General features: G+C 43.1%; 1 protein-coding gene across 1 annotated transcript; it reads left to right on the top strand.

Moving 5' to 3' along the window:
* The first annotated feature begins 915 nt into the window (after positions 1 to 915).
* Positions 916 to 20,450, top strand: EED (embryonic ectoderm development). The gene is made up of 12 exons (XM_061990692.1): positions 916 to 1,041; positions 3,827 to 3,979; positions 10,045 to 10,137; positions 11,000 to 11,065; positions 12,904 to 13,029; positions 13,142 to 13,223; positions 14,827 to 14,918; positions 16,653 to 16,786; positions 17,863 to 17,968; positions 18,334 to 18,492; positions 18,935 to 19,008; positions 20,114 to 20,450. The coding sequence occupies exons 1-12, from the start codon at positions 916 to 918 to the stop codon at positions 20,238 to 20,240; spliced, it is 1,338 nt and encodes a 445-aa protein (XP_061846676.1). The 3' UTR covers positions 20,241 to 20,450.
* Positions 20,451 to 20,826: the final 376 nt, after the last annotated feature.

Raw genomic sequence — 20,826 nt, 5'->3', positions numbered from 1 at the left:
AGTTTCTGCCTCGACATGAAAAGCAGATAAGACACTGTGCCTGTGGGCAGATTACTTTTCCTCTTTGGTAAAAGTTGGGGTGTTTGTTTTACTGCTTAGAATTATTATGATTCTAGGACCTGCCGTTTCTGAAACAAATGAATCGATATCTGGCAATTGCAGGTAATTTATTTATGGCTGTAGCAGGAACTTGCCAGAGAGTACAGGAGCAAATAGCAGAGCAGAACCCATCTTTCTTCTCCGCAAACAGCATTTTCAGGCTCAAGCAGCATGAGAACAGAAGAACCCGCCCTGACAGCCACGCGAAGGCGGACGGTGGGGCCATGGACACTCGTGGCAATCGGGGCTGCTCGTTTCTACCTCACGCCGTACCCTGCCTCGCCCGGCCGCGCTTCAGGCAGCGATGTAAAGCGCAGCTAACGCTTCCATGCTGTTTAACACCGTGCTAACCCTACTCCGAGCCGGGCCGAGGCGAGCGGGAGCGCGCCCTCCATCTCAGCCGCCCGGCCAGCCCCTCAGCCGCCTCGCTGCCCCCTCACTGCCCCCTCAGCCGCCTCGCTGCCCCCTCAGCCGCCCGGCCGGCCCCTCAGCCGCCTCGCTGCCCCCTCAAGCCGCCTCGCTGCCCCCTCAGCCGCCTCGCTGCCCCCTCGCTGCCCCCTCGGCCGCCTCGCTGCCCCCTCGGCCGCCTCGCTGCCCCCTCGGCCGCCTCGCTGCCCCCTCGGCCGCCTCGCTGCCCCCTCGGCCGCCTCGCTGCCCCCTCGGCCGCCGCCGGGCGCGGGAACAGCGGTTTTGCAGCAGTGTGGCAGCCTAGCCGCGTTCGGTCGGGGAAAGCACCGCGGCGCTGCTTTACGGTAGGCGTTCCGACCTCCCCATCCGCGCTTTGCGGTTGCGTGGCGGGGTTGGGGGGCGGGGAAGATGTCTGAGCGGGGAGAAGCCCCGGCGGCGGCATCGGCGGGAGCGGGGGGTGAGATGCCGGCGAAGAAGCAGAAGCTGAGCAGCGACGAAAACAGTAACCCCGGGGACCTGTCCGGCGACGAGAACGTGAGGCGGGGCGGAGGGGAGGGGGAGAGGCGGCTGTAGCGGCTTGGTGTGTGTGTGGGGGGAAGGGGCGGTGGGGCGGGAGCGCGCGCGGCGGCCGCGGGGCCTCGCGCCGGGGGCGGGCGGGAGCGCTGAGGCGGCGCTGGGGGGGTGCTGCGCGCGCCGGGCCGTGCCGTGAGGGTAGCTCCCGGCCCGCCGCAGCCCCGCGATCCTCCGTCCGACACCCGGCGGGGCGCGGGCGCATCCCGGCCCGGAGAGGAGGTGGAGGTGAAGAAGGAGGGGAGGGTGTCAGCCCACCCACCTGGCCGCCCGCCTCGGCTCAGTGTTTGGCTCGGCTCGGCGTCAGCCCCTCGAGGCAGCCGGGCCGTTGGAGGGGAGGCCTCGGTGGTAGAGACCCGCGTGGATCTGCGGGAGAGACGCTCACTTTTCCTCCCACGTGGGTGAGGGAGATTTTGAGGCCCAAACTTAAAGCCGTCTGGAAGTCCGCTTCAAAGTGTCAGGCTTTTTCTTTTCTTTTTGCTGTCAAACAGCAAAAATTCCCGACTTTCATGCAGTTTTGTGTCGTGTGTCCTCGCTGTCACGTTGCAGAGTAACATGTAGCATAAATTCATGTGTGCAGCTCGCTGGTGTTCATATGCTGGTGTCAGCAGAAGAATGAGATGCAGGGGATGAGAACTGTAATCTCTAGTTAGGCCAAAATCTAGTGTTCAGAACAAAGATAATGTGATTGATACAGGATAGCTTTATACTTGAAAGATACAATCTGAGAGATCTAGCAGTCATTTGGAAGGGGAGGTTCTTGGGTGTTAGTTTTATGCGGTGTGTTGTTTGTGTTGTGGGTGGGTTTTTTTTGCTCGTTAGAGCACTTGTATCCAGAAAGTGAGGGATTTGAACCATATCCCCCCAGCCTGTGGAAGTGCAGCTTGTGAGGCAACAGGCAGGTTTGAGATGCTCTCCACTGCTGCCTCTGATTTTTGTTACTGCTCAGCAGCATTTGTGAATCCAAGTGCAATTTGGTGACAAAGACACTGAAGTTTGCTTTGGTGTCTGTTGTAGGCAATCAGTGACCATGAATGTGGGCTGTCTGGTTGTTGAAAATGGGACATGTCTAAATGGTGAAAGCACTTTTTTAAAAGAGTTTGTTACTGGATTCCACTACTGAAAGGCAGGGATTCTTAAAAGTTGGCATAGTACTGTTAATTTGGAAGAAGGTTATATGTTGTTCTGCAGGTATTCTGGGCGCAAGTTTGTCGCTTGTGTTGTATGTACTCCGTGTAGGTTGATTGTATCAGGTACCTGGTGTTCTTGTGTAGATGATACCTGACTAGTCCAGAAAAAACTTAAGTCCAGTGAAGTGTTACATCTCTGGCTAACAAGTGTGCTTGGGAGATGAGAATTTGGCAAACTCTGAAGTTTCTTAGGGTAAAGGAAAAGAAACTGGAAAACCTAAGAGTTGTTAAACTTGATTATGCGTATTAGGGATAGGTTGTCTTTTTTAGGGTGCAGCATGAAAGGAATGACTCCAGGTTTAGGTAGTTCACTTACAGGCTTGTGTGTTGTCTTCTTTTTTTTTCTCCTTTCAGTGTCCTGGTTTTCAGAGTTGTTAGGCACACAAAGACCAGTCTACCTCTACCAGCTTCTGATGATCAGATAGGAAACTGGGACAAAGAAATGTTTGGTGGGAATTGGAGTATTAATGTTTATAGTTGACCTTATTCCGTATTCCTAGTGGAGTTCCTGATGCAGCTTCGTCACTTAACCTCCTCCAGTGACAGGCTGTTGGTCTGCCTCTTGCCTCTCTTACTTCAGATCTGGAAAGCACATAGGCTTGGATGAATTGCTTTCCCCTCACTACTCTGGTGGAAAATGAATAGACTATATTGCTGGAAAAAAAACGAAGAAGTTGTTTTTTAACTCCCTGAACTTAATATGGAAGCATGGGGTTGCCAGTTACAAAGCAGCTGACATTGCAGTGTCTAGTGATGGTTGATGCAGAGAATAGAAGTGTCCCTTTGAGTAGTGTTTTGCAGTCAAACTGTATATGAAATTGTAGTTTCTGTTGATTGTCCAAAGTTGATCTAAAACCACTCAGGAACTGGGTGCACCTCCTTTCCAGTTCTCTCCATGCTTATCTTAGCTGTGGCTGCTGCCAGTTGGATTAGTTAGCTGATGAGACAGAAAGCTGATTTGATTCTTGGTTTTGCAGCTTGTTTTTTAGTTTTTTAACTTAGCTTTCAGTTGAAGCAAGTATCTGTAGGAAGGAGCAGGAGAGAGAGGTGGGACTTCCTCTTCTAGTAGCAGTGCTGACATTGCAGAACTGTGTTCTACCTGATGCTGCTGAGGATATATAGAAGTCTAAGAATGGTTAGATTCTTGGTATGGCTAAGAATAATGTTTTTACACAACCAACTTCTTCCTTCAGTGCTTCAGAAGTACTCATTTCATCTAGGTCAAAGATGTTTTCTAGAAAAAAACCAAGCACTTTACCTTTAGATATTTTCTTGGGAGCAGCTGCCAGTTTTCTGAAGAAACTCCACTAGATCACAGTTCACGTCTATCCCTCTTGGATTAGTCCTCATGTGACTCATATTCTGTTTCTAGGGAGGAATGCTATTATGTTAGTAATAGATTTAAATACACGAATTAAATAACAGCAAATCCTTGGAGATTGTCTGTTCTTATGGAGGAGAAGGAAGAGTGAAAAGGCCAAGAGCTGCATGATGAGTTGAATTTATACAGCAGTTAATGACAGTCTTTATTGCATTTTATGTGATTTGAATATTTTCAGGATGATGCCGTTAGTATTGAAAGTGGTACTAACACCGAACGCCCTGATACACCAACAAACACTCCTAATGCACCAGGAAGAAAAAGCTGGGGGAAAGGAAAATGGAAGTCAAAGAAGTGCAAATATTCCTTCAAATGTGTAAATAGCCTAAAGGTGGGTATGTGTAAAGCTTCAACATTGCAATGCTGGTTACCATTTGCTGGCAGTGATGTTAATGTTGACCGTGACACAATATCAGGTGTCTTCTACACAGATCTTAAATATCTGTGTATGAGAAGAAATTACTTCTCTTATTTGGAATAGCTGAAGGTTTGAAGAAAAAGGATACTGAGAAATAGAAAACAGTAGACAGTGCTGCAATTAACCCAATTTTTGTACAGGTTTGTTAAGCTATGTGTGATACGTTTTAATGATGTATTTTGCTGAATCTGTAGTTGCTTAACGTAAAGACAAGAAACTGGATAAATTCAAACAAATCAAAACCTGTGATAACTGGATGCAAAACACACAACTTGTACAGAATTTTCCATGGGTTGAAATGTATTAAAAAAAACCAAACCAAAACAACCCAACAATTTTGGAGTTGCTTTTTCCTCACACTTACTAAATTGGATGGCCTCTGTCAATTGTTGCAAGTCACATATAGTGCAATTTGGTTAATTCATCCTGAATGTTGTGATTATGTGTTCACACCTGATCTAGGTAGTATTTATCTTCCCACATAATAGCTGATGGTATTAAGAGATGTGGAGTCATGGTTTTTACTCCCTGTGCTTGTGTTTTAGGGTATTGCTATTTTCTTCTACAGTGGTGACAGACAATGATGAACTGAATTAGTTTTCTCTTTGACTTCTTTTACACTGTCAGGGTATTGTTCCTTTTGTTCTCCAGCCTTGCATGGGATATTTATGTGGCAAAAGCTGTAAATGTGCTATCTGATTTGTTTTTTTAATAATATTTCTAAATAAAGGAAAGTTTACATCTGGAACAAGATGGGAGTTTTGTTAAGCTTCATATTTAGCTAACAAGAGGATGTGTGTAGCTCCATAGTGGATATTTTCTGCAGAATTGCTTTAAGAGGTTTTTGTCATTCTCTCCCACTTAACTGCTGAGCTATGCTGATGTAGCTGTTCCTGAACTTTGGTTTCAGACTGCCTCACTGAAATGCTGGGCTAGCTGAGTGAGAGGAGATGAGAGGTTTGGAGCATGGAAACCTCCTAAATGAGCTTTGCCACTTCAGAAATTGTGATAGGAGGTTGTATCTGGGAAATGTGTTTTTGGAATGATAAAAATTATCTCCAGTCCTTTCAGGATGTAGGAGGAAGGGAAACTCTTTTATTTTTTACCTAGGTAGGCAGCTTGTTTCTGTGATTGCTGTGAATTGCCCTGCAGATAGTGGTTTTTGGGGCTTCAAGTCACGCTTCAAACCCAGGCACTGCCCTGTCAGCAACCAAACATTGATCAAGTTCTGAATTTTCTAATTATATTTATTTACTGCCTGCAGACCAAATATTCCCAAGGGGTTAGTGGTTTTCAAGTGTTGTTTGGGAAAACAGAACATTCCCTCACTCCAACTTCAACTGCAACTATAGGGCAGCCCAAAAGACCATCCTATGAAGTTAAACAATCCGTGACTTCTGTGGATTTGGATCAGGGCCTGGGAACAGGTTTGTGTGCAAGTGGAACCAAGCTGTGAGGGAATAAATGTAGCGTTGCAGCTAAGTGGGGTATTTTTGTTATCTTTTTTTTCCTCCTTTTCAAACTGAAATTAGTGCTAATCATAATAAATGTGCATGTTAAACCAAGAAAAAAACCAGTCAAATTTGGGAACTTTTTTTTTTAACTTCATGTTTGAGGAAGCCTCTTTTTTAATTTTTCCTGTTCTTCCATACTAATTTTGCAGATGGTATGGAGATAAACTAACAATTGAATGTTGTACATGGGTTCTGAAAACCACTTGTGACTCATTGGACATCACACATATATCCCATGGTTTATGTCTTTGAGCTATGCTGCCTGTACTGAACTTAATGAAGTGTCAACAAGATTTTAAAGACATTTAAAATTCATTGTAACATTCATTGTAACATTCTTTAGGGATGTATAAATGATGTATATAGCTACTTTCCTACTTTTTGTTTTTTCTGCTTTTATTTTGGTTTTTACTTTTGTTTTTTCACTGGAGAAACAAATATGGCCATTACTGTTTGCTCTGAAAGCTAAGTGGTTATGATTCAGCCTGAGGAACTCAGTACTTGCTAAATATGCTTTTTAAACACTACTGTGGAAGTTATTTTGGGTGAAATTTAAGCATCAGGAAAACAAAAATATAACTTGGAAAATGACAGGAAATAAAAAAAAGTCCCTTTATTTCCTTTTGCTATACTAAGTTACTCTAAGGTGTATGGAAAAGTCTTGGCAGTCTGTGGGCTGAATAGAAATGTAGTTTTTAAATGAACATATAGAATCAGAATCATTTGGGGTGAAAATTACTTTAAAGATCATCCAGTCCACCACTAAACCGTGTCCCTAGGCGGCACAACTACATAGTCTTGTTAAGTATCTCCAGGGATGGTGACTTCACCACCTGCCCAGGCAGTCTGTGCCAGAGCTCAACAACTTTTATAGGGAGGAGTTTTTTATAATACCCTCCCCTGGAGCAACTTGAGGCCATTTCCTCTTGTCCTATCAGTTGCTACTTGAAAGAAGAGAATGGGTCCCACCTTGCCTCAACCCACAACCTTCTGTCAGAAAGTTGGAGGGAGCGAGAAGGTCTCTCCTCATCTTCTTCCAGACTAAATACCCTCAGCTCCCTCAGCCTCTCCTCATCACACTTGTGCTCCAGAGCTTTTACCAGCTTCATTGCCCATCTCTGGACATACTCCAGCACCTCAGTGTTGTTTTTTAGAGGCCTAAAATTGAACACAGTATTTGAGTGTGACCTCACCAGCATAATCAGTGACATAATCACTTCCCTGGTCTTGTTGGCTGCACTGTTGCTGATATAAGCCAGGATGCTGTAGACCTTTTTGGCCACCTGTACACACACGGCTGGCTCATGTTCAGTTGGCTGTTGATCAACACCCCCAGGTCACTCCCTCTGGGCAGTTTTCCAGCCCCTCTGCCCCAGCCTGTATCATTCCCTGGGACTGTTGTGGCCCAAGTGCGGTACCCAGCACTTGGCCTTGTTCAGCCTCATACTGTTGCCAGATTCCTCTGTAAAGCTTTCCCATCATCTAGCAGATCAATAATCTCACCCAACTTGATGTCATCTGCAAACTTACTGAGGGTGCACTGGATCCTCTCAGCCAGGTCACTGATAAAGAACTGGCCCTATGTTCATACACAACTAGCAGATGTCCATCCATACATCAATGGATGTTTTGCTTTTGCATCTTTTGGCAAAGAGCTATGCGTGTTCTGCTTTTGCCCTACCCTTTGCTCTTGCTTAGTGTGAGGTTCAGAGCAGTCTGGTGGTGTGTCTCAGCTTCTACTTGCTGTCCCCTGAGCCGGGAATTAGTAATCAACCAACCACATGCAACATTCCAACTGTTGGTGTGTAAAGGAGAGGTAACTAAAACTGGCTTGCTTCCACTTTTGGAAACGGGAAATGCATGTGTGGTCAATTGCTTCCCACTGTCAGTGTGAGTGACAGCATATTAAAATGTGTTCTTGTAGTTGCAGGTGATTATTTTTTGTGTTGGCATAGTATTTACTTCAATGCCTTCTGTCTAAAAACAGGTCTAGTTGTTTGACTGAACCTGAGTTGGCATTGACTAAGGACAGAAGTAGCCACTGATTATTCATTTGCTTTTGTAACAATTGCAGGTCTATTTTTTCCCCTTCCTGCTTTCTCTGGTGCATGAAGAACCCGAGTGCTTTGGGGTTTGTGCCCTTTGTTCATACCAAGGTCAAGATGGCATTTAACAATTTTACTTTTGGACCAGCATCTGGATCACTCTTCTGTCTGTATAAACCAGTGTTCAGTTTTGTGTGACATACTTGGCATCTCAGGATAACCATAATGTGTTGCACTTAAAAATGTAATGCTTTTAAAAAACTGCCTCATTGTTTAGCACTTAGGACAAAAATTTGAGCAGACATATTTTATCAAAATAGCTATGTGCTGTCTCTGACCAGAGAGGATGATGGTACTTTAAATGAGGTAAGCATGACTTCTTCAGATACTGTAGGAACTTCCTGCAAGTGCCTCTGCCTGACTCTTTCATCCAGTAAACACCAGAAAGTGGTATGTATATGATATGGATGGTCAGGCTCTTGGAGGTGTTGTAGCGCTTGATATGAGGAATGTGCTGCAGATGATGTAAGTAGTCTGAAGACATTTGTCTTGCAGAGTAATTTTTCCATGGAAATAGGTTGTCTTTGAAAAAGCTTACTAAATACTTCAGGTATGTGCTCCAATTTAGTAAAACAGAAACAGTATAACCCTCTGTTCAATCTCTCTGCTTATTATGTATCATCCTGATCTGGGTCCTACCTAGAAAATCACAAGCTTACCACAGCTTATGCTGGAAAAATATCCTGTCCTGAGGGCAGGATGTCTTCTTCACTTTGCCCTTTTCACCAAATTTATCAGAAACAGTGCACACAACAGAGGTTATTCCAGAAATCAAAGGCAAGACCTGCTAATAAATCTCTGTAATGAAGTAGTAGGAGTTTTAGCTGTGTTACCTTCATGCAGTTTGTTAAAAGCCCTTGGTAGTCATCAGTATGGATTCTTTCACACAGAAATTAAAACCTAACTGATTATTAGTACCGTTTTTTTTAAGTATTGTGTATTTGACTTCTTGGCTTTTCTCTTCAAGGAAGACTTAAACACACTCAAAAAAGAAGCCTAAAAAGTAATTTGTAACTTCATTGGACACTAAAAATCATGACCTTGTGTATGCAATTTCCTGGTGGAAAGTTTTCCTCATTCTTCATCTCTAGTTAACCTATAATGCTTCACAAATGCTGAATACCTGCTTTTTCCTTCTGTCCTGGAGTGACTAATGAGCTTGCTACTTTTCCCTTTGCTAATATCCTGTATCCCTCATCACGTAAAGCTGCTACTCTTCTTTCATCTTACGATGGGTAATACTTTGAGTTAAGCTTTGAACAATTCTTTTTCATCTGTACTCAGCTTTGAAAGTTGTTACCTCTCTGTAAGAATTAGAGGAGGGCCTTCATCTGTGAAAGATTTTCTCCCTTCTCTTTGTAGCTCTGCTAGCTATTTCTGTTAATAACAGATACTGCCTTTCTCAGTAAATAATGCTATTTTAAATTCTTCCAGACTTCCCTGCTTTTCCAAGTAGTGTTGGACTCCCCACCTGCACCCCCTCCTCAGATTTATTCTTTGGTTCTTGGGTAGGCCAGAGCTGCCAGGGCTAATATTTCTCTGAAGCACTGCCATTTGAAGGCTACTTAACAGCCGTCATGAGACACTTCCTTCCTGCCTGCACTGTCCCAGACAGTCCCCTGTGGGGAGGCACTTTAATGAACATTATTCTTACTGAAAACATCCTGTCAGGACAGGCCAAAATACTGTTATCAATTATTAACAAGCACCACCATATTCATGACAATTCATAAACATATCAGCTTCTTTTTTTCTCTATTAAACTGATGTAAGCTGTATAAAAATAATACTTGGCGTTTCTCTGGTAACTGTTTGTGAAGGCCTTCTGAAAACACTTTGTAGCAGCATTGTGATGTGCTGGAACCAGTTCATCTTGTTTGTGATAGAGTTGCAAGACCTAATTGTGGTTTGATAGCTAAATGTATCCCTTCACCCTTCCACCAGTAAAATTATCTGTCCTAATAATTCTTCTCTATGAAGTTGTAAAACATTGTATGGAAGTAATAATAACAGCATAAAATGCATTAGAGATGTGGCCTTAACTGCAGAGGTTTCCATGCTGGAAATTGCAAAATGAGGTAGTAGAGCTGGAAACATTAACTTCAGAGTTCTGCCAACTTCTGGGCATAACTATAAGACAACATTTCTGTCCCTTCACTTTTTAAAAGCTTTGGTGGGGGAAGATGGTGGGTGTCAGAATATTCCTTTAACTTCTGGATTTGAAATGATACTGGATGTGAACCCAGTAGTTTGAGGAAGAAAACATATCGATTAAACTGTTTACTACCACAGCTGAATTTCAGAGAAATAATACGTTGTGGAGTTTTTTTGAGTCTCTAATCTTACTTTTCATCTACAGGAGGACCATGGTCAGCCTTTATTTGGAGTCCAGTTTAACTGGCACAGTAAAGAAGGCGATCCTCTTGTTTTTGCCACTGTAGGCAGCAACAGAGTGAGTAATCTGTTTTTACCATAACACTTCTGTGTGCTTCTGCTTGCATTTTTGTTTTTTTTTCTATCCCTTTAGTACAGCCACGGGATACTTCATGCAGAAAGCTTTTTTTCTGAGCTATGTAGCATCTGGTATCTGGGAGAGTTGCATCCTCTGGACTGTGTTATGAAGTCCTATGTTAGCTATTTGGGAATTAGCTTATATAGTACAGAAAAGAAATCCTTCAGTAACAGAAGCAAGGGATAAGGTTGAGAGGTGTGTAAATGTACCTTCTCACTGAAACTGCTCTTCATAGATTTTATTGTTTCCAAAAGGTCATATGCTCTAAAATGGGATGAGAAGTGCCTGCAGTGATGCCAGACAGCTCAGTAGCTAAATTAATGGTCTGTATGGAGTAATTTTTATAGGCTTTTTCTGTCCAAGGATCTATGTCATTTCAGTCTTGAAAATAACTCCTGAAGTGCATTCTGTGCAAGTGTTATGAATAAACAAGAAGCCTTTCATTTCCAGGTTTATTCCACTTGACAGTCACCAAAAGTGCTAAACTAAGATTAGACAAGGTATCATTAGAAGACTAAGTCATGTAACTAATTCCAAGTACAGTTTCATCTTTACTAAGACGATACAAATGATAGATTTTAATATCTGGGAAGGACAAGTCTTGGAGTGGTGCATTGCTGAGACTGCTATGAGCATTCTTTTGCCAAACCATTTCTGCCTGTTGGAAACAAACAGATGCTGGATGAGATCTAAACCATTAAGGCCTCTTGCCATCAGGCAGTCAATACCAGTGGTGAATGTGATTTCCTTTTGAAATATCACAAATGAGCATCAATCTCTCCCACTTTTTCCTTTTCTCCAGGTTACCTTATATGAATGTCATTCCCAAGGAGAAATCCGTCTGTTGCAATCCTACGTGGATGCTGATGTATCCTTTCAAGTAAAAAAGCCACCCGTTTGCTTCCTTTTTATCAGAAATGAAGAAGCTTTGCAGGAAAAAGCATTCAAAGTTTTTTTCTGTGATTTCATACCTTTCTCGTGTTGCGCATTCCTTATGTTAGGTCCAAATCTTACCTCTTTCCCACATCCTAGAGTTCCTTCCTATTGATGAAACAATATGAAAAATGCAGCCTCACAGAACATCCTGTGTTAAAATATTTGAAAACTCTTCTCCATCACCTCCCAACAGTAATATTTGTGCAATGTTTCAGGTCTCAGTTTCCCTGTGAAATGGAACTTGGTTGAAAGCCAAAGAATTATGTTTGACGCTCTGAACTGGTAATAAATTGTGCTGATCATTTGCAGTAAATGGGTCAGTAACTTAACAGCTCAGTCTTGATTAATTATTCCCAATGCTTGGTTGTTTAGGAGAAAGTGATTTAGAAGTGATGTCAAGAGAGAAAATGTTCCTTGTATCTTGTGGAACAGAAGTGAGGAAACTGGCATGTATAGAAAAGTCGATGTTGCTTGTACTTGTAAATGTATAGTTGTGGTGGTTTAGCCCTGACTGAGTGCCAGGTGCCCACCAAGTTGTTCTATCACTCCCCCTCCTAAACTGGACAGGGAAAGAGAAATATGGGAGGTTTGTGAGTTGAAATAAGGACAGGGAGATCACTCAGCAATTAGTATCATGGGCAAAACAGACTCAACTTGGGGAGAAACAGGTTGATTTATTAAAGAAACATCAGAATAGGGAGATAAGAAATAAAACAGAATCTTAAAACATCTCCCCCTACCCCTCCCTCTTCCCAGGACTCTCCTTCCTCCCGCAGTAGCGCAGGGAATTCATTACAGATGGACTTTGCTGCTGCTTCTTCTCGGAGGCCTCCTCACACTTCCCACTGCTACACTGTGGGGTCCCTCCCACAGAAGACAGTCCCTCATGAACTGCTCCAACGTGGGTCCTTCCCATGGGTTACAGTTCCTCCTGAACTGCTCCAGCATGGGGCCTCCCATGGGGACAGCTCCTCACACCCTGCCCCAATGTGAGTCACCCACCAGGAGAACAGTCCTTCAGGTACCGACTGCTCCAGCCTGAGTCCCTCACAGGATCACAAGTCCTGACAGCAAACTTGTTCTGGCCTGGGCTCCTCTCTCCCTACGGGCTCCCAGGTCCTGCCAGGGACTTGCTCCAGGATGAGCTTCCCACAGTCACAGCCTCCCTCAGGCATCCACCCGCTCTGACGTGGAGTCCTCTACAGGCTGTGAGTGGGTCTCTGCTCCCCAGTGGCCTCCATGGACTGCAGGGGCACAGCTGCCTCACCGTGGTCTTCACCACAGGTCACAGGGGAGTCTTTCTTCCATGGACCAAGCACTTTCTTCACCCTGCTTCTCCAATGACCTGGATATCTAGAGATGTTTTCACATTCTCCCTCCCTGTTCCTGTTGCAGTTTAGCAACTGTGTGCAGCAACTTCTTCCCCTTCTCCAATACGTTATTCACAGAGGCGTTACCTCAGTCACTAATTGGCCAGGCCTGGGTCAGCTGTGGGTCCATCTTAGAATTGACTGAGGCCTGTCAGCTACAGGGGAAGCTTCTGGCAGATCTTTGTTTAAAGAAGCCACCCCTGTAGCCCACTCCCCCAGCTCCCAAAAACCTGGCCCAGGCAAAACCACTACGATAATCAAATATGTATCTTTGTCTTACTGAATCCAGCAGATTATCCTGGGTGTTTGCATGAAGTAACAACAAGTTTACTTAGAAAATATCACATTGTTAAGGGAAAAAAAATGTTGTTTATTTTGTGTTCCTTAACATGAAATGTAGGCAGATGAAAATTTCTATACCTGTGCATGGACATATGATAGCAACACAAGCCATCCTCTTCTGGCTGTGGCAGGGTCCAGGGGTATTATTAGGATAATTAATCCTATTACAATGCAGTGCATAAAGGTGAGTGCTTGGAATCTTGAGGTAGCAGCTTGTGTTTCAGTAAGGCATGAAACTTCTAAATACATGTAACCATGAGGGAAAACAATAACATGGTCTCTGAATTCTATCCCAGCACTACGTGGGCCATGGAAATGCAATCAATGAACTGAAATTCCATCCAAGAGATCCAAATCTCCTTTTATCTGTAAGCAAAGGTGAGGAAAAAAACCTCTTTTGTTTTTGTATCAATCAGGATACTTTGGATTGGATTTTGGTCTTGAAAATGGCCAAAACCTCTATGAATTTTTTATGAGTGGCACTGAACAAGTTTACCCTGAAAGTCGAGAGCAAATCCTGCTCTTTCATGGCTGTATATCTTGTACATATTGAATCCATGGCCTACAAGAAACATAACTCACCTGTGGTGCGAAGGGATTGTGAACAGTGCTGCTCTTAGGGAAGAAGGAACACGAGCATTGGGGTTGCTCTATTTTCTGAGGGTCGAGTTTTTCAGTTGTTGAATCGTGTTGCCATCTAGCGGGGATGCTTTAATGTGGCAGGCAGCAGTCACCACTGTGTTTGTGAGGCAAACTTCCACTGTCTGTCGCTCAAGAGTGATAGGACTTTGACTGGACTTTGTGTTAAGCTTGTTAGTGAAGGGAGAAGGGGAGAAGCGGGTTTTCGGTGTGATGTCTTGTCCAGAATGTCTAAACAGTCACTACTCCCTCATTCTGACTGCTTTGTTAAGTAAAAGGATTCTTGATCTGCCACAAGGGCAAACCTTCAGGAATGCTCCAGATGGAAACGTTTACCATAAGGGCACTTTTGAGTTCAGTATATTTGGAAATAGGAGTTTGGAATCTCTTTGATTCTTTCAACAGTCAAGTTTGTGCTGTGGGTCTGTGCCCTTGGATTTCTTGGGATCTGTGTATTTTTTAGGGTTTTTTTACTGATATTTTGACATCAGCTGTAGTACTACAAGTTTTAATGTGCAATCTCTGGACTGTGTATTGTCAGCAAGAGAGCATGAGGCAGGAGAATATTGGAGTGTTAGAACTGCTTGACTGAGTGGAATATATTTGGGATCGTGTGACCTTCCAGCTGGTGTTGCTGTAGTTCAGTGCAGTGTACTTGTGGAATCCAAAAGGGAAATACATACAAAGGTTCCCATTTCCAAAGGGGAAATACAGTAGAGGTTCTTCAGTGGGAGTTGTTAAAGCTGTCCTTAAAAAAGTGGATTAGTGTGATTGGACTTGGTTATGTTAGGTTTGCAGCTGGACTCGATCTTAAAGGTCTTTTCCAACCTAAATGATTCCGTGACTTCAGAGTACATATTGTTTATAGATTGTTCATAGTTTCTCTCATCCCTAAAGTCTGTAGCTCATGAAGAATAACACTTTAAAAGTTAAAAAACGTAAAATCAAAGCTTCTCTGAATGCTGAGGTAAGAATGGTTGAAAGGAATTTTAGAATTGTCTATACGTAACATTGTGTTTGAGATTAGACTGAAGAAAAACATGTTTGTCCAAGATCAGACTTTGCTTTTCAGACAATTTAAAGGTCCAAGTATGTTTTTGTTAGAAGCTGTCCCTGGGGAAGGGGAGTGGGCAGACTTTCTCCACTACAGAACTACTCAACAATAGTTGAGTTGTAATGGCAACTGTAGTTAAAGCAGATCTGTTGTTTCATACGAGTGAAGAAAAAATAAGTGCCTTTTTGATGTTTACATGAACACCTGTTATTGAAAATAGTTAAGCTGAAATATATTATTCATATGTACGTATAAAAAGCAGCATGTAATTTTATTTGTTCTTTATAGATCATGCATTGAGACTGTGGAACATCCAGACAGACACGCTGGTTGCAATATTTGGAGGAGTAGAAGGGCACAGGGATGAGGTGTTAAGTGCAGTAAGTGGAAGACTGTGGGGCAGTAATTTAGATTTACAAAGGGTAGTAAGCCTACAGTATGCAACTTTTTGTCCTCTTGTGCACTGTTTTGTTATTACACCTACTTATCAACACCCTAAAGTGCATAAGTACTGTTTTAAGGGGATAGACAAGTTTAAGGTGGTTTCAATCCTGATTCCCCAGAAGGCTGTGCTGCCATTCAGCGGGATCTTGACCGGCTTGAGAGTTGGGCAGAGAGGAACCTCATGAGGTTCAACAAGGACAAGTGCAGAGTCCTGCATCTGGGAAGGAACAACCCCATGCACCAGGACAGGCTGGGAACTGACCCGCTGGAGAACGGCTCTGCAGAGAGAGACCTGGGAGTGCTGATTGATAATAAACTAAATATGAGCCAGCAATGTGCCCTCGTGGCCAAGAAGGCCAATGGCAGCCTGGGATGCATCAAGAGTGTGGCCAGCAGGTCAAGGGAGGTTCTGCTCCCCTTCTACTCTGCCCTGGTGAGGCCTCACCTGGAGTCCTGTGTCCAATCCTGGGCTCCTCAGCTCAAGAGGGACAGGGAAGTGCTGGAGAGAGTCCAGCACAGGGCCACCAAGATGATCAGGGGCCTGGAGCATCTTCCTTATGAGGAAAGGCTGCAGGAACTGGGGCTGTTTAGTCTGGAGAAGAGGAGACTGAGAGGAGATCTTATTATTTTTTACAATTATCAAATGGTGGGTGTCAGGAGGTTGGGACATCCCTTTTTTCTCTTATATCTAGTGACAGGACAAGGGGTAATGGGATGAAGCTGGAACACAAAAAATTCCACTTAAACATAAGGAAAAAAGAACTATTTCACTGTTCAGGTGAGGGAGCAGTGGAACAGGCTGCCCAGGGTGAGTGTGGAGTTTCCTTTCTTGGAGAAGGAAAGATCCGCCTGGACATGTTCCTGTGTGACCTGATCTAGGTGAACCTGCTTCTGCAGGGAAGTTGGTCTGGATGATCTCTAAAGGCCCCTTCCAACCTCTACCATTCTATGATTCTATGATTGATCTGACCACCATTCAATGTACAGGGCAGGTGTTCACTTTCTGTGTCTTTCAGTAGCTTGTTTTCTCACAGTGCAGCCTAGAAGTTAAAAAATAGAACTCAGTGAGGGTAGAAAAAGTAAAAGTTTCCATGATGGTCCCGCTTTGGAAATTCTCAAGCCCAAAGCAGCAAGAGCAGTTAAGCCTAGAGACATGGTAGTGAAGGAAAGAAATTATTTCAGGTGAGTTATGCTCCATTTCAGTGTCTCTAAACAGCCAGTGGCACTTAGAAGTCACCTAAGTTCCATTCCTGTAGTGTGACCTGAAAGGTTAGGGGTACATCTGTATGAAACCTGACACTGTTTTATTCTCTTTTGGTTCTCAGTAGTCATCATCCCTGTCATAGCCCTGGAATTCTGCCAAAGTTGCCCCATAAAGTGAAACCATGGGAGTTTACTGAGGGGGGGGAGCATTAGCAGGAGGTTCATTGTCTGTCGGTGCTGTGGAATACGCCTCTCTTTCTTGAGAGAGAGTAAATATAATTATGAAGATACTGGACTTCTTTGCAGTGAGCAGGATTAAGTTATTAGTGGTTTTTCTATTTTAAATACCCAGTTTTACTGCATTCTCTAAGCCAAAAATGCTGTTTTGATGGAAAGGATGGAATAAAATCTGAGTTGTTACAATGCAGCTTAGACTGAGGGTCCTCAAAATTATTTCATATACATAGGATTATGATCTTCTTGGTGAAAAAATCATGTCCTGTGGGATGGATCACTCTCTCAAACTCTGGAGAATTAATTCCAAGAGAATGATAAATGCCATCAAAGAGTCTTATGAGTACAACCCAAATAAAACCAATAGGTATGTAGTCTTCATCTTCTTGTCTGTCTTTGCGCAACGTGAATATTCTTATCAATGACCCAGGCTAATTCCCATTCAAACTGAGAGTTCTTGGGAATAGTGAGTGCCCTGGGGATTGTGCTGGGTGATGAATCTCTCTGCAAGATGTGTCTTATTGCTGTTTGCTTCAGTAGGGTTTTATTGAATTCAGATTAAAAATCCTGACCCTTTTGTTTTAGAATATCGTAGTGCTTTCTTATCTACTTGACTAGAAAATGTCTGGAATTATTATTCTTAATTAAATCTTGTATTTCATTGTATTTCAAGATGTCAGTGGCTTTTCTTCCTCTCACCTAGGAGGGAATCACATCTGTGTAATTAAATACAGCAAGTAGTTTTATATTGAGTAGTTATTACTAATTGTTGTATCTGTTATTTGACGTTAGGGTGGGGACAAAACTCTTTACATAGTAATAATTGTCATCATTCATCTGACCTCAGATATTAGTAAATTGTCAAATAAACACAGCAATCAGATTTGATAGAGAATTTCCCCTTTACCAAGTTCCTCAGCTTTTTACTCTCAACTTCCAGTTAAGCCATTTGAGAGAACTGAGGAGTCTAAAACATGCTGACCATGTTCAGCAATAGTAGCTGTGAAAATACTCTCCCTTTCTTTTGGTAATGTCACCAAATGTTAAATGGTGCTGTTTTAAATCATGCTAAATGATGGTTTTATTGTTTGGTATATGATATGCACTTGTAGTTAACGATTGAGATGTTGAAAAAGTGACATCAGGAATACTGAGCTTTAATTAGTTCTTGAAGTATCTAGCAGCAGGAGCTGTATTCAGCATCCGAAGGGGAGGTTTTGTTCAGCACTGTCTCTGCACAGTACGTGGGAAACTAGTTATTCCATTAGGAATGAGGATGAAAACAGGGACTCTTCCCATCATTGGAAGAAAACAAAACACACGATCTGCTTTTTTATAAAACTGTTAACAAAGACACTGAGGTATGTTAAAACTGGCCCTTAAAAATTAGACTTATGCTTCTTATGTTTCTCTGAACCTCACCTGGCAATTTTCTCCATATAGGCCTTTTATTTCCCAGAAAATTCACTTTCCTGACTTTTCTACGAGAGACATTCACAGAAACTACGTTGACTGTGTACGATGGCTGGGAGATCTCATTCTTTCCAAGGTAACGTTGCAGCGTGTGCAGCTACATTATCTTACCTGCTTGTTTTGAGGAGCTAAACAATAGTTAAGTTGTACTAGCATTGAGTTTAAATTACTGTGCTGTGTCAAATGAGTGTGTGGTGAATTTTGTCAGCTGTCAGGGTGTGTGGATGAGCAGGTTGCACTTAAAAAACCCCAAATGATTACTACAGCTGGGCCTCTGGTAGAAGTGCAGGGCTACCAGCTAACCACGGTCTGCATGGAACATACAGGAAGGGAATCTGTAGATGCTGATGAGGGGCCATGCTGCTAAAGGGAGAGAATAGAGTTCCTATAATGTAGAACTGGATTGTAAATGTGACTGTATTTTTCATTGTTTTTCCCCAGTCTTGTGAAAATGCCATTGTGTGCTGGAAACCTGGCAAAATGGAAGATGATATAGATAAAATCAAGCCCAGTGAGTCAAATGTGACCATACTGGGGAGATTTGATTACAGCCAGTGTGATATATGGTACATGAGGTTTTCAATGGATTTCTGGCAAAAGGTATGTGAACTTTGGCTTCACTCTGTTTGAAGGTGTGGAACTTTTCACTGATTCCATATTTGTGAGCATTGGCATTCTTGGTTCACGTGATGGAATGTTTGGGAAGCAGATCTGCTGGGAGGGGCTTTAAATAAAACTGGAGGAGCTGCAGATTTTTGATTCTGGGTTCTGCCTGCTGGCAAGAAAACTTGTACTACATAACTTGGATGGAAAATAAGTATTTCTATTTACTGATCCCTTCCTCCTCCATCTGCAGAGACAGGTAATAAATTGCAAGACAGGAGGCAAATCTCACAGCATTTCTAGCCCTTCCAACAGACTCATTAAGTTATTCATGTTCAAACATTCACACACAGTTTATCAACTATAGAGCCTTTACAACACCACTAATTTTTTTAAGATAATACATTCAAACCTCTGTATCCTCTGCTTTCTTCTCCAGATGCTTGCTCTGGGCAATCAGGTTGGCAAACTTTATGTCTGGGATTTAGAAATAGAGGATCCTCATAAAGCCAAGTGAGTACTTAAGGTTTTTATCATTTTAGTTCTGTTAAGACAGGGGGGTGGGGTAGTTTTTCTCTATTACTGATAACTCTGGAAATTCTTTTACAGCAATAGTCACTCTCAGTTTTAACTGCCAGGTAAATAAACGTTCAGAGCCCCTGAAGGTGAACATTTATTATGTTTTACTGGTTTATTATGTATATTATAGTAGTGTCAAGAGGCCTCAATCAGGTTGTGCTGGGTGCCACATGTACATTTATTAAAAGCCAACTTGTTCCTCAAAGAGCTTACAAACTAATTAGGTGGAAAATGTTCAAAGCAATTAAGGGAAAATGTGGTAGGCGGGTGTAGGAGGTGATGAAGGAGAAATAGGTGAAATGACTGTCATTAGTCTCCACCTTACACAGAGTGTAAAGGTGAGAAAACAGTAGGGCTTCCCTGGAGGGGTTTCAGAGACAGGTGGATGTTGCACATAGGGAAATAGTCTAGTGGTTGATAGGATTGGGGCAAAGGCTGCACTCAATGATCTTAAAGGTCTCGTCCAGCCAAAATGATTCTGATTCCTCACCTGCATGGCCAGGCAATTGTACAGCATGTCTCATGGATCTATAGACAGGCAAATCAAAGCCAAATGAGCTTTACTCAGTCAGCATTTCCCTGAAAATTTGTCTGGATGAGAAATGGGAGTGGCTGAGTGGGAAATTCCCCATTGGGAATCCAAACTGCGCTGTGAAGGGCATAACACTGTTCCTCCTGGGTCACGTAAGCAAGAGGCTGGCGAGACAGTGCTCCACTGAGAGGGCTGTTAAGCATTGGAACGGGCTGCCCAGGCAGGTGGTGGAGTCACCATCCCTGGAGATATTGCAAAGCTATGTAGATAATAAGATGGACATCACAGAATCACAGAATGGTAGGGGTTGGAAGGGACCTTTAGAGGTTATTCAGTCCAACTCCCCTGTCGAAGCAGGTCCAAATTAGATCAGGTCACACAGGAACTACTGGACTTGATGCTCTTAAAGGTCTTTTCCAGTCAAACAATTCTGATTCTATGATTCTGTGAGTGCACCAGCAAGGGCAAATGTCACATCACAGCTCAACAATTGCCTTTTATTTCTAGGTGTACGACTCTTACTCATCCCAAATGTGTGGCTGCCATCCGACAGACGAGTTTCAGCAGGGACAGCAGCATCCTCATAGCGGTGTGTGACGACGCCAGTATCTGGCGCTGGGACAGACTACGATAAGTCACTTTTTCTTAATTCAAAGTAGAGGAAAAAAAAAGAAGATATATTTTCAAATTCTAACCTAGTCTGTAACTTGCTAGTCCCGTAGTGCCTGTAGTGTAGACTCCCTTGAAGGTTCAGCGGGCCGGAGCTGAGCTTAGTGATGTTTACATTCTGTGTATTGTTCTGCTTGAAATTGCTGCTTTTAATAAAAAGAAGTATTTTTGTAAAGTTTTCTGAATTGTCCATTTTAATTATTTCCCACTAAGTCCTGTGAACTTGCTTTGTGTCCAGCTGTCACACCAATACATGGCAACTTTTTCACTGTTCAGGTGAGGGAGCCCTGGCACAGGCTGCCCAGAGGAGTTGTGGAGGTTCCTTCCTTGGAGGTCTTCAAGACCCGCCAAGACATGTTCCTATGTGACCTGATCTAGGTGACCCTGCTTCTGCAGGGGGGTTGGACTAGATGATCTCTAAAGGTCCCTTCCAACCCCTACCATTCTATGATTCTATGAACTTGCTAGAAATTTGCTGTGTCTCTGCTCGTTGCTGTATTTGTGCCTTTTTGACTGAAGACCTAAGGAAGCTGTTAAATATTATGCAGAGG

This window comes from Colius striatus, chromosome 1 (assembly GCF_028858725.1).
Source record: "Colius striatus isolate bColStr4 chromosome 1, bColStr4.1.hap1, whole genome shotgun sequence".
In the NCBI taxonomy this organism is placed as follows: Eukaryota; Metazoa; Chordata; class Aves; order Coliiformes; family Coliidae; genus Colius; species Colius striatus.
Note: the sequence above shows the minus strand (reverse complement) of the source record. Positions and strands in the feature narration are given on the sequence as shown.